At 41.6% G+C, this 13,159-nt stretch overlaps 1 protein-coding gene across 3 annotated transcripts in view; it reads right to left on the reverse strand.

Moving 5' to 3' along the window:
- The window catches only part of IL18R1 (interleukin 18 receptor 1), a 40,762-nt gene that overhangs the window by 19,837 nt on the left and 7,766 nt on the right, over positions 1 to 13,159 (reverse strand). For all 3 annotated transcript variants that reach the window (XM_007172123.2, XM_007172122.2, XM_057558816.1), the window contains exons 3-5: positions 10,335 to 10,578; positions 6,677 to 6,842; positions 4,040 to 4,190 (exon numbers count right to left, since the gene is read on the reverse strand). In XM_007172123.2, the coding sequence (XP_007172185.2) occupies positions 4,040 to 4,190; positions 6,677 to 6,842; positions 10,335 to 10,578 (561 nt within the window). The remainder of the gene's footprint in view (positions 1 to 4,039; positions 4,191 to 6,676; positions 6,843 to 10,334; positions 10,579 to 13,159) is intronic.

The raw sequence follows: 13,159 nt of genomic DNA on the forward strand, positions 1-13,159 counted from the left end.
CAATGCTGGGTTTCCACAAACTTTCAATTTGTAAAAAAAAAAAAAAAAAAAAAAGCAGTATCTGCAAAACGCAATAAAATGAGGTATACCTGTAATTCACTCAACAGACATGTAATGAGCACATGTACAAAGGGCCAGCTGTAAGTATAGGAGAGACCAAGATGAGGAATAGAACACAGGTCAGTCCCTTCTTTCCAGGAGTTTCTCATTCTAGTGACAGAAACAGACATGTCATCCGATTCTGACAGCAACCAGGAATAAGAACAAGAGGCCGTGGGAGCACGGAGGAGGACTGACATTTAGCCAAGTCCTGAGAGACACAGGTGGCATTCTCCAAGAAGACGAGGAAAACAAGATGGGTGGTTAAGACAGAAGAATAGCATGTGGGGCAGTATGGGGATATGGGGGTGAGGAGATGGGAGACGGTAATACTAAGATGGTAATAACAGAGCTTTCCATGTCCCTGGCACCACTATCAAGGCTCTACACCCTCACTCACTCGGTCCTCCAGGCAACCCTATGAGGGATGACTCAACTCATTACTGTCCCATGTCACTAGTGAGGAATGAGAGGTGGAGAAAAACTCAGTCATTTAACTCACCCAGGGTCACAAGCTCACAGGGTTCAATGAAAGTATTTGGCACAATTCCTGGTCTTGTGCATGCTCTTTTGATAACGGATATTCTTACTGCTCCTTCCAAGAAGGAAGGAAAGAGGAGCTGATGGGCAGAAAGCAGAGATGGATGGAGGGAAGGGAGTTGGTGGTGGAAGTGTCAAGGGACCAGAGATGTAGGATTTATATGATATTAAAGAAAGTCAAACTGAAGAATTTAAGGTAGATAAATAGAACTTAATGAATTTAAGAATTTAGTTATGGGATACCCAGGTTATGGGGTGTGACAATGCCCCCCACCAAAGGTGTTCACATCCTAACCCCCAGGTGCTGAATATTATACCTTACACGGCAAAAGGGACTTTGCAATATGATTTAATTTAGGATTTTCGGATACAGAGGGTGTTCTGGATTAGCCAGGTGGGCCCAGTGTAATCACAAGCGTCCTCATAAGCAGGAAGCAGATGGTCAGAGTCAGAAAGGGAGACAATAAGATGAAGGAAGGGGTGAGAGCGATCTGAAGATCTGAAGATCACTGTGGGCTCTGAGGATGGAGGAGGTGGCGTGCACCAAGGATGCAAGGCGCCTCCAGACGCTGCAAAAGGCAAGGCATCGATTCTCCTCCAGAACCTCCAGAAGGAATGCAATCCTACCAAAACCTTGATTTTAGCCCAGTGAACCCGTTTCAGACTTCTGACCTCTAGAACTGTAAGATAACGCGTTTGTGCGGTTTGAAGACAGGAAGTTTGTGGTACTTTGTCCATTCGCAATGCGTGGAGTACAGCTATATAAGTGGATGGCTGGAGAGAAGAGGGAAAACGCTGCTGAAGTCAACGAGCTCTAGTAACTGTGAACCCACAACGTTGTTGAATGAGTCATCCCAGGAGTTTACAGCTTCCTGCATGATGGGAAAGAACGTGAAGGGTGGATAAGCCACCTGTCTTCAGACACTCGAAGGAGCTGTCATTTTCAGAAGGGACCAGACAATCTGTGGGGTTACTCAAGGCAAACACAAACAGTGAGTAGAAGCTACAAGAAGGAGTAATTGGACTCAATGAGAAAAAAAGACTTCTCTACAATCAATCATTAAAATCTGGACCCAGGGCTTCCCTGGTGGCGCAGTGGTTAAGAATCGCCTGCCAATGCAGGGGACACAGGTTCGAGCCCTGGTCAGGGAAGATCCCACATGCTGCGGAGCAATTAAGCCTGTGCACCACAACTACTGAGCTTGTGCTTTAGAGCCCGCGAGCCACAACTACTGAGCCTGCGTGCTGCAACTACTGAAGTCCGCATGCCTAGAGCCCGTGCTCTGCAACAAGAGAAGCCATCGCAGTGAGAAGCCCGCACACCGCAAAGAAGAGTAGCCCCCGCTCGCCGCAACTAGAGAAAGCCCGCGCGCAGCAACGAAGACCCAATGCAGCCAAAAGTGAATTAATTAATTAATTAAAAAAAAAATCTGGACCCAGCTGCTGTGTGATTTGGTAATTTCCATGGTAGTTCCTGAATGATCTATTATTGGCTGAGTCATATGAAGGATATCTTCACCGGATAGGGTTTAATTAAATTACTTCTAGGGTCTCTGTCACCCTAAAATTCCAGGCTTCAGTTTTTCCATTATATATGGTCTGGGTTCATGATAAACCAGACTCGTAGCCATCATCCCAAGATGTACAGCCCTTTTCTACAGCCACGCCTGTGCTCCTTACACGTTTTTATCCCAGCCCATCCCAGCAGGTCCTTCTGCCCCTCCATCACGCGCAGCCTCTAAGAACCAGCTCAAACAGAGCCTCCGGCATCTGTTCTACCTCTGGACTCTCTCTGCACCCTTAACACCTCACAGATGACTCCAATGTCATATTCTATGGTGCTTCTATGTGGCTTATCACCTCGATACTGAGCAGGACCCTGTGGGGCTCCTGGGCGCAAAAGCCTTTCTGTGTCCCCCATCCATTTCTGGATTACAGGAAATAGGCTTCATTCAGCCTCCAGGACCTTCCCTGAGTTCCAAGGGCAGGTTCAAACAGTTACTAATCAGGGAAGGGAGGGGATGCAGAGACCAGGGAGGAGCAGTCAGGAAACAATAGCGCAGCCTTGGGGCAGGGTCCTGGTTCCGCCTCAAGGGATACACACAACAATATCTTTGAGCTGTTCTGCAGATACTGAAACCCCCTCCAGGTGGGAGAAGTTAATGGTGATAAATGGAATACTGCCCGCCATATCAGTAAACAAAGATGTCACAGTCATCCGTGATTGCAGCCCTCCAAGTGAGCTGGTGAGCCCTGAGGAAACTCAGGAAGGAAAGAATACCTACCATCTAGCAGCCATCAGACTGCCGCCACTCCTTAGGGTGCCCTGAAGAAACTCAGGGTGTGAAAACACAGGATACTGGCCCCAGATAGCTGGGGTGCACATCAAAGGAATGATGCCAGAGAGCCCAGACTCTTGCGTCTTCCCATACATAGAAAAGCGAGAAATTCCTTAACTTGGGATATCTGGCTTTCTTTAATTAACAATAATCTTTTGACATTCAGACTACCTGCCGTTTGTTGCAAAACATCTATATAACCTGGCTTCCCCCCTCATCTCCTCAGAGCAGTTCTCTCAGGGTTACTTGAGATGCTGCCTCCCAGGTTTGAAGTCCTAAAAATTCCCGCCAAATAAAACATAACTCTCAGCTTTTAGGTTGTGCATATTTTTTAAGTCGACAACAGTAAGCACATAGATCCCAGACCGGTTGGAACCAGAAGGTTGATGATGCCGACTCCCGATGACCTCACCACCAACCAATCAGAAGAGTGTCCACGAGCTGACCACGCCCTCTGAACCATCGCTATGACTCCTCACTACCCACTCCAGGGTGGGACACACAGTTCTGAGGGCATGAGCCCACTGTGGCCCCCTTTGCCTGGCAAAGCAATACAGCTCTTCTTTTCTACTTCACCCACAACTCTGTCTCAGAGATTTAATTCAGTGTAGGGGTACAGAGGCCGGGTTCGGCTTCAACCTTTCCTGACTATAATCAAATTCCTGAGAATCGTACATTTTTCACTTCATTTTGTATTTCCATGCTTCCCTTACCTCCCAATACTCATTACAGTTTATTGAATATAGACACCCATCAATAAATATTTACTGAGTGCAAGCAGATGCTTAATAACAAAAGATTCCCCAATTTAGTCAAATATCAAATAAGAGAACTGACACATCAGAGGTTCACCTACATAAACTTTCATTACTATCCCCCCCAAAATTTTTCAGCATGGTAGGTGATGCCAAAATGATTTTCACCCTTATATTTGAACTAGTGATATGGTCACAACTCCAACTAAGTTTGCCTCTGGCTTCCCATACGGCTTTAGAAAAAAAGAAAATATTCCATTTTACTAAGATACATTTGTTTTTTCCCGATTCTAAGATTTCTCTTACCTCCAACTATTGTTATATTGAAGGTTTTGGTGACGTTAAATAGTTTGCCATTATGAAGAAGGAAAAACATGCAGGTATAATATCCCTGATCTTTAAACTCTGCAATCTTCTTTAAAAATGGGTTTTGATTGTTCTCTATCTTTTCACAGTTCTGTTATTAAAAAAAGCAAGTTAAAATATTTTAAGTAAGAGTGGTATCATATGACAAGAATTCAAAATTTTAAAGTTAAAGATCTTTAGAGAAAGAGGGAAATAGAATGAAAACTAGCAATTTCTGAGCAAATGTCTCAGTGATTTGGCACTGCCTCTACTGGAACAATGAAATAGAGTCCCATTCCTGGTATTATCGTTATTATTAATACATGCTGGGAAATAGAGTATAGGGGGCACTGTAGCTGCTTTCCTCATTTTCCTTTAATCTCTCTCTTTACACACAAAGAGAGGGAAGAGGAGGAAGAGGAGAAAGGAAAAAAACTCACTACAACAAAAAAATCCCTGCTTGGGTCAAAACTTTCCGCGCAATTCTATTTCTTAATGCTTTTAGCCGAATTCCATGTATTCAGGACTACCCATCCTGGGGATGGGTAGTGGAGGTCGGAGCAGAATTACTCAGAGAACCAGGTACCTAGCAGACTACCCACACCTGCTGATGCCCTCCACCAGAAGACAGTGGACTGATTAGAAATGCATGAAAAATATTCCAATGTATAGGCACACACAAACATGTCTCTCTATCACAAATTTCCGTATGTTGTAGGCATTAATAATAACAAAAAAGCCACCTTTTTCAATCCAGCCATCAGGTACCCATAAATAGGTTCTGAAGCAATCTAAGAATGAGATGAGGAAAATGGAAACTAAATTGCTAACCTTCACTATGTGACACTGTTCCTGTAAATACCAACCAAGGAGTAGCTACTGCCCACAGACTCCTCTCAAAGCTGCCGAAGCTGGTAGCAAGAGGAGCTAGACCCAGAGGGTGCTTAGAATGGGCTTGTGAAGCACCCACATGTGTATCTCACATCAGTGAATTGTTTCTGCATACACCAAATTTTTATAAACCCAAACTTATTTTTTCTAAGGCATATTAAAATATCAATTCCAAGGCATATAAAAATATCTTTATTTTTTTTCCAATCGTTTACTGATTTAGCTTCCTTGTTCCCCTCCTCTCAATTTTCTAGCTAAAAACATTCTCAATACGTCTGTTTTCTAAATTCAAATACCTGCAGAGAGGGATTTCTTAAAACCCAGTACATTGATCCCCCCAAATTTATATACACTGTAGAAACATTTGTACATGTGACAGGAAATAGAGTCAAGTCAACTCAGGGCTGATACAGATATTTGGAAAACATTTTGGGTAAGAGCTTCCCTTGAAAAATCACAAGTAAACAGTGTTCAAGCAAAAGGTACAAACAAACGTTTCTAAGGAATCATCATCAGTAGCTTGAACTTTCTCAAGGTCGTCTCTTCAGAACACCCTCTCTCACAGCTCTTCAAAGTTTCCATGACAGAGTTACACTTTTCAGGTTTGTTCCTCTATAGAAATAATATAATTTGTGCTGTGTGTGTGCATGTATGTGTATGTATATTATGTATGTACATGTGACTGCATATATACTTGTGTATATACAATTTCCACAGTATTGTCTAAAGGAGCTCTTACAACTCAACAAGTAAAAGGTACATCAACTGAAGAAAATAGTTCACAAGAGAAGTAATATTAAGATGCAATAAATACATAAAAATGTTTAACTTGTTATTAAGGAAAGAAATGGGGGAAAGATACTAAGAGTTACAGAAGTTTTGCACGTCAGATTTTTAAATGTTCTTAAAGTATTCATTCCCATGTGGTAGTGGTATGAGAAAAAGAGGGTTTTAAACTGGTGTAGCTCCCTGGAGAGCAGCTTGATAATTTAAATCAAAAGCCATAAACATGCTCATAGCCTTTGATCCAGTTATTCTACTTTTAGGGATTTAGTTAAAGAATAAAATCATAATACACCTTCTGAGTTATGGGAATGATATTTATTTTAGCCTTATAAATAATAGTGAAAAGTAGGAAATGAACAAATGTCCAATAACAGGGGCTTAGATACAAGTGTATACACAATGGAATCCATGTTTGGGAAAATGTTTAAAGATGTGGGGGAATCATCACAATATAATTTTTAGTGGATCAAGGAAAATGCCACTTTTTAAAAGTAGATGTTTACATAGAGAAAAACCCCATTCTCTGGCTGGTGGGATTATGAATGATCTCTGCTATCTTCATCATTCATTTTTTCCAACTTCCAATTTTGTAAACGCATATATTCAGAACAAGCATATACAACAGAATTTAACATTTTAAGTATATGCAGCAGAAGAAAATGAGCTAGCATTCCTAAAAATTAATTTTTTTGAAAGAAAAGGAAAATTAAGGAAGGGAGAGGAAGCCGTTATCATTTCTTGAATGCCTAACATGGGGCAGGAACCACTTGCGTTACATGTAGGAGCTCAGACAGGCCACCTGAGCTGTGTGGACTCAGTTTGTATGTTACAAGACCAAAATGCTTCACAGCCGTCAGACCCTCACTTTGGAGTTTTGTCTCTTCTGTCAAGTTTTAAGTTAAAATATTTTAAAAGCGTTACCTTATACAATAACGTTCTGTTGACCAGTTTTTGATAGTAACCATGTTCACAGGCTACCTGCAAAGATTTTTTAACTTCCACAGATTTACTCATTATTTGTTTCTCAGTAAAACAGCTGTGTTTAGGTCTTCTGATGACATTTAATTTCCAGTCATGAGTATCATTTCTAGGAAATAAAGGGTTAGACATATTTTATCATTAGTACAGAGACTTTGCAAATACCACCTTTTAGTAACCAATCCAGTGAACATTTTCCCTTATTTTTGTATAAAGAGACTCATTCATTGATGCCCAAATCTTGCTCTGTCTCTTTTTGGTTCAGTGCAGCAAGAAATTTAATAACTGCCATGGGAGGGGGGTAGGAGGTAGGAAATGAGATAAACCCGAGATGTCCTAAACATACACACACACACACACACACACACATACACTCACACACACATACACACACAAACCTACATCAGACCATATGTATTATGGATGTCAGGACAGAAATGTTTAAAACGTCAATGATCTTTAGAGACGGACAGGTTCAAAGATTCTTAACCCAGGATGGGAGAGTGGAGGTGGTTTCATGAGGACTGTAATGTTTTCTGAAGGTCTGTATATACGCACTGCGTTTTATATTTCTCAGGGCACTTTGTTCCTATCCTCTTCTCTTACTGTTGAGTAAACCATGTCTGGAGTGGCAGCTCTCCATGTAGATATATTAGCACTTGAAGTACCTTACTAAGCAAAAATTAGTTTGAAGAGATGTCATTGTTGTTCCTTCTGGTTAGAAGTTAGGAACGCAGAGGAGGAAAAAATTTTAACAGCATTTTTGGAAACAATGTTTTTTTTAACTTTTTATTTTATATTGGAGTATAGTTACTTAACAATGTTGCGTTAGTTTCAGGTGTAGAGCAAAGTGATTCAGTTATACATATACATGTATCTATTTTTTTCAAATTCTTTTTCCATTTAGGTTGTTACATAATATTGGGCAGAGTTCCCTGTGCTGTACAGTAGGTCATTGTTGGTTATCCATTTTAAATATAGTAGTGGAAATGATCTTTTAAAACAGAAAATGTTTGCAATCTCATGTTTGCTTGAACTGCACGTTACATAGAGATCCATATACTAAATACTACACGAGGTTACGTCGTCCTGTGTGCCTGACACATTTGTACTCGCCCCCCAGAGGCTCTTCCAGCTCTCCTTTGAGTCTACAATCGAATGGACAGAAAACTGGCGCTCACAGAGTTCCAGGTATTGTACCAAGTGTGTGCACTGAGATGACTCTTTTCCTTACATTAGATGAGAAACCTAACCTTCAGGCGAGGTTAAATAACTTGCCCAAGGTCACACACCTGGTACACAATAGGGCCAAGATGCAAATGCACATCAGTTTGGCCCTCAAGGCCAGGAGTGCTTTGTACAATACTATACTCTCACAAAACTTTGATCAGACAATGGGATTTTTGCTGCAGGATTAAAGTATTAGTCTCCAGAGACATTTATTAGTAGAGGACTCCTGAAAAATTAAAGGAGGATTCCAGGAGTAGGGTCTGGTCATTGATGACTCCCACACAAAACTACAACGACTCACTCACCCAAATGATGTACACACACATACATGCACACATACACACATGCATACACACAAACACACACCTCTGTGCAAAAACCAAATACTGTTCACCAGTTGTACTATATTTGAAAAAGTTTCTATCTTCAAGGCTCCCAGGTGTTCAAAACCACCTTCTCCTGTGTAGGGTCCCATTTATCTTCAAAACCACAGTCAAGGCTGCTGCTCCCACCATCGCTTTAGTCTCGTGTTATTCATCAGCCTCTAACACCTTCAAAGCTTATCACACAGCACTCTGAGCCCCCACCCTCCCTGTCCTCTTCCTGGTCCCTCCATGCCTCTCTGACGTCCTGCCTCCACCTGATGAGTCCACTTTCTCTTCCCACCCCAGGCTGTGTTCTCCACCTTTCACACCAGAAAGACAGTTAATGCCCCCGTCCCTCCCTGTCTCCAAGTGACATTCGTAGATGACTGACTCTCCCCATCAGTTTGTCCTTTCTGCCTTGTCCAGAATAGTTTGCGCATTTAAATCACGCCTTTCTTCAACAGGATTAGGGAGATGTTCTTCTTCCTCTACCCCTATTGTGAGCATACATTCTACCTTAGTTTGAAAAGACTCAGTTGTGACCCACTTCTGGAATCGTCCTTCTTAAAAGGTCACATAAAATTCATTGGTTAAAAAGAGTTTTTGAACTTCTTTCTAACTCCTGGGAGTTCCTATATATAAAAACAAACCAAAATGACCTCTTTTTGTGCAAAACCACAGGAGTGCTATCAAGATTTCACCGTGATCTCTCACTCTGCTCTCACAGGCACTGTTGATAATGATCAGAACTCACCCCAGAGGCACTCGTGAAAGAAATCTGCTACATCTGGCAGCACACCCTCCCCCCTCACCTGGCCCTGAGCTGGTTTCTACAGGTCAGTCTCAAATCTCGATAAAAATACACACATACAGGCTTCCCTGGTGGCGCAGTGGTTGAGAGTCTGCCTGCCAATGCAGGGGACACGGGTTCGAGCCCTGGTCTGGGAAGATCCCACATGCCGCGGAGCCACTGGGCCCGTGAGCCACAACTACTGAGCCTGTGCGTCTGGAGCCTGTGCTCCGCAACGAGAGGCCGCGATAGTGAGAGGCCCGCGCACCGCGATGAAGAGTGGCCCGCGCTTGCCGCAACTAGAGAAAGCCCTCGCACAGAAACGAAGACCCAACATAGCCATAAATAAATAAATAAATAAATAAAATTAAAAAAAAACAAACACACATACATACACACATACATAAGTACAGACACAACATCACAAACGTACTGGATAAACACTATGCCATCAATGTTCTCACTAACGGTTCATCACATAGAAGATTTCTTGTCCCAGTTACTCCTTCCCCATCTCACAAAATAAAGTATAAAGAGAACCGAGTTCAGTAAAAATCATGGACACATTCAGTGGGTTGCCGTCATTTCACAGGATTTAGGATTCTTGACTACGAATATCCTGGAAGACTCTAGGGTTAGCCTGAGAAGGCTGTGCAAAGCCCTTTCGATGCCCCCCTCTCTCACTGTCCCTGGCTATAAATTTGTGATTGGCTGACACACACGTCTTTCACCAGTACCGCCACCTGGCTCTCAACAACCCCCTGAAAACTGGATTAGGATGTGTCTACGCCAATTCCAACCCATCTCCCCAGCTTGAGGTTACCACCCAGGAAGCTGACACTGCCCTCCTTCACTACCTGCTCCTAACACTACGAAGCCCTCGCCATTTATTTCCTTTGACCGGCAGCTCCAGGCAACAGAAGCAGCTGAATTTAAAAATGAATTTCATTCAATCCTCACTTATCTTTGGCAAGGATCACCTAAAAGTAAATCATACTAAGGTCATCTCCTTTCATTATGATTACTAAGAAAATAAACACAGGGCAGTATTTAATTTAATTTTTCAAGAATGAAGTATTTATTTCATGTTGTAGGAAGACAAGGGAGAAGAAAATGGATGGATTATCTGACCTTCCTGATTACTGTATATTTGATTTGCTGAACAAAGTCCAAGAGTGCTATGAAATACGCCAACGCAAAGAGACGGTATACTCACCCCATTCGGATAGAGTAAGATCCGCTGTCATTCCAATGAACTGGCCAAAACTCCAAAACATAATCGAGCAAAATAATTCTGGGTGAACTACTTGAGCTCAGCTCAAGGGGTCCATGCGATTCATTTTTGTACCATTTTATGGTGGCTGTTTTATTCTCACGCTCAGATGAAGATGAGCAATACTTCAGATAGAAAGGCTCCCCTTCAACTGCAGTAATGTGAAGACGTGAGGTACAAGTTTCTTCTAAAGATTAGCAAAGTAAAAGAAAAAAATAAAAACAGAATGACAAAGGTAAATTTTTTTCCCTAATGCATTAGGTGAAGAAGCTGGGTTAGTAACATGCTGACAAATCTCAATGTCTCATTTCTGTGGATTCTTTTATTTTAGGGTCAATCTTTCCAATACTAAGAAACAGGAGGTCAATCTTTCGAACACTAAGGCACTTTCAGAATATAAATGAAGACAGAATAACCTTTCAACAGCTTCTCCCAAACAGGAAGATACCAGAACTCAACGTACCAAAGCTAGAAGACACATAAATGCACTGTAATCTTTTAAAAGAAATGTTACACATTACAACTTCCTCTTAAGGAAAGCCACCAAAGTCACAGTGTTGCCACACCTACCCCAAAACATCCCTAGCTGAGGAATCTCCAAGGAAAATAAAAAGAGAAACCTAGAGACCTCAGAGTTTTCCACCTGTATCGTCAGAAGTCTCACCGGTCTTGTTCTCAACCACTCTACCTAACCATTCCCCGGGCAGACGTGAGGATGGTTAAAGGTGCGCCTATGTGTGTATAGATCCATTACCTCTCTAGGTTACCATGTGGATACTCAATACATCATGCATACAATTCATACTGATAATTAATTCATATTGACTCACTCCAAATCTGGGTATCTGTCACTTCCTCTTTCTGAGATCTCTCTCTCTCTCTCTCTTCTTCCCTCTTTCTCAACTAACCCAGATACTCTGGCTATAGAAATTTATCTGATCCTTTGTGTTGTACAGGGTCGTCATTCCCCTCCTTCTTCACTTCCAACAGTTCAAAGTCAGTGTGAATGGACCTTCCCTGTATCCTGTCTTCCGGCAGCAACCTTTGACTGTATTTTGAGAATAAGAAGTCTTAAACTGAACAGAGCAATTCTCTGAGGCCACAGAGAACATGCTTTCTCTATAGTCAGGGTTTATTTCTCAAGCAACTGTCTGGTTTTAACCACAAGGTAGAGAGGAAGTGGCTCTAATGGCAAAAACACTCTTTGAAAACATGGCTGTCAAACCTACCTGGAAGCACAACATTTAATGAACATCAACGTTGCATCTGGTGGTTGTTATTAAATCTTTTTTTTTTTTTTTAATTAATTTATTTAATTTATTTATTTTTGGCTTCATTGGGTCTTCGTTGCCATGTGCAGGCTTTCTCTAGTTGCGGCTACTCTTCATTGCGGTGCGCGGGCTTCTCATTGCGGTGGCTTCTCTTGTTGCGGAGCAGGGGCTCTAGGAGCACGGGCTTCAGTAGTTGTGGCGCACGGGCTTAATTGTTCCGTGGCATGTGGGATCTTCCCAGACCAGGGCTCGAACCCGTGTCCCCTGCATTGGCAGGCGGATTCTTAACCACTGCACCACCAGGGAAGCCCCTGTTATTAAATCTTTATCTTACAGTTCAGGACTTCAGCTTAGAAGGTGTGATGCATGTGTAAATGTGGGTGTTAGTTTTAACTGACACCTAAAAGGATGTTAGGTCATTAACAGCTTGATTTATTTTCTAGTTTTAGAGATATAATCTACATATAACAAAGTGCAAAAATCATACATTATGTGCTCTGGACTTTGTGTCTGGACTTTTCGTACACCATTATGTCTATGATGGTCAATCATATTGCTGCATGAAGTGGTGATTTGTTCTTTTTTTCATAGTTATGTAGTATCTAATTGTATTAGTATTTGACAATTTATTTATCCATTCTATTGGTGTTGAACATTTGGGTGATTTCGAGGTTTTGGTCAATCATGAAAAAGCTTCTATGAGAGCTACAATATGATCCAGCAATCCCACTCCTGGGCATATATCCGGAGAAAACCATAAGTCGAAAAGATACATGCACCCCAGTGTTCACTGCAGCACTATTTACAATAGCCAGGACATGGAAGCAACCTAAATGTCCATCGATGGAGGAATGGATAAAGAAGATGTGGTACATATATACAGTGGAATATTACTCAGCCATAAAAAAGAACAAAATAATGCCATTTGCAGCAACATGGATGGGCCTAGAGATTGTCATACTGAGTGAAGTAAGTCAGACACAGAAAGAAAAATATCAGATGATATAGCTTATATGTGGAATCTAAAAAAATGGTACAAATGAACCTATTTAAAAAACTAGAAATAGAGTCACAGGTGTAGAAAACAAACATGATTACCAAAGGGGAAAGGTGGGGGGGAGGGATAAATTGGGAGACTGGGTTTGACATACCAACACTACTATATATAAAATAGATAACTAATAAGAACCTACTGTATAGCACAGTGAACTCTACTCAACACTCTGTAATGACCTATATGGGAATAGAATCTAAAAATGAGTGGATATATGTATATGTATAACTGATTCACTTTGCTGTACAGCAGAAACTAACACAACATTGTAAATCAACTATACTCCAATAACAATCAATGAAAAAAAAAAACGTCTATGAACCCCTGTGCCTGTGTTTGTACAGACATAGGCACTTATTCCTCTTTGGGGACAGTTATCACTTAAAGAAACCTAGCCTGGAATTCATACTCTCCAGGGTGCATGGTTGGCAGTTGAAAGTTCA

This window comes from Balaenoptera acutorostrata, chromosome 12, assembly GCF_949987535.1.
Source record: "Balaenoptera acutorostrata chromosome 12, mBalAcu1.1, whole genome shotgun sequence".
NCBI lineage: Eukaryota > Metazoa > Chordata > Mammalia > Artiodactyla > Balaenopteridae > Balaenoptera > Balaenoptera acutorostrata.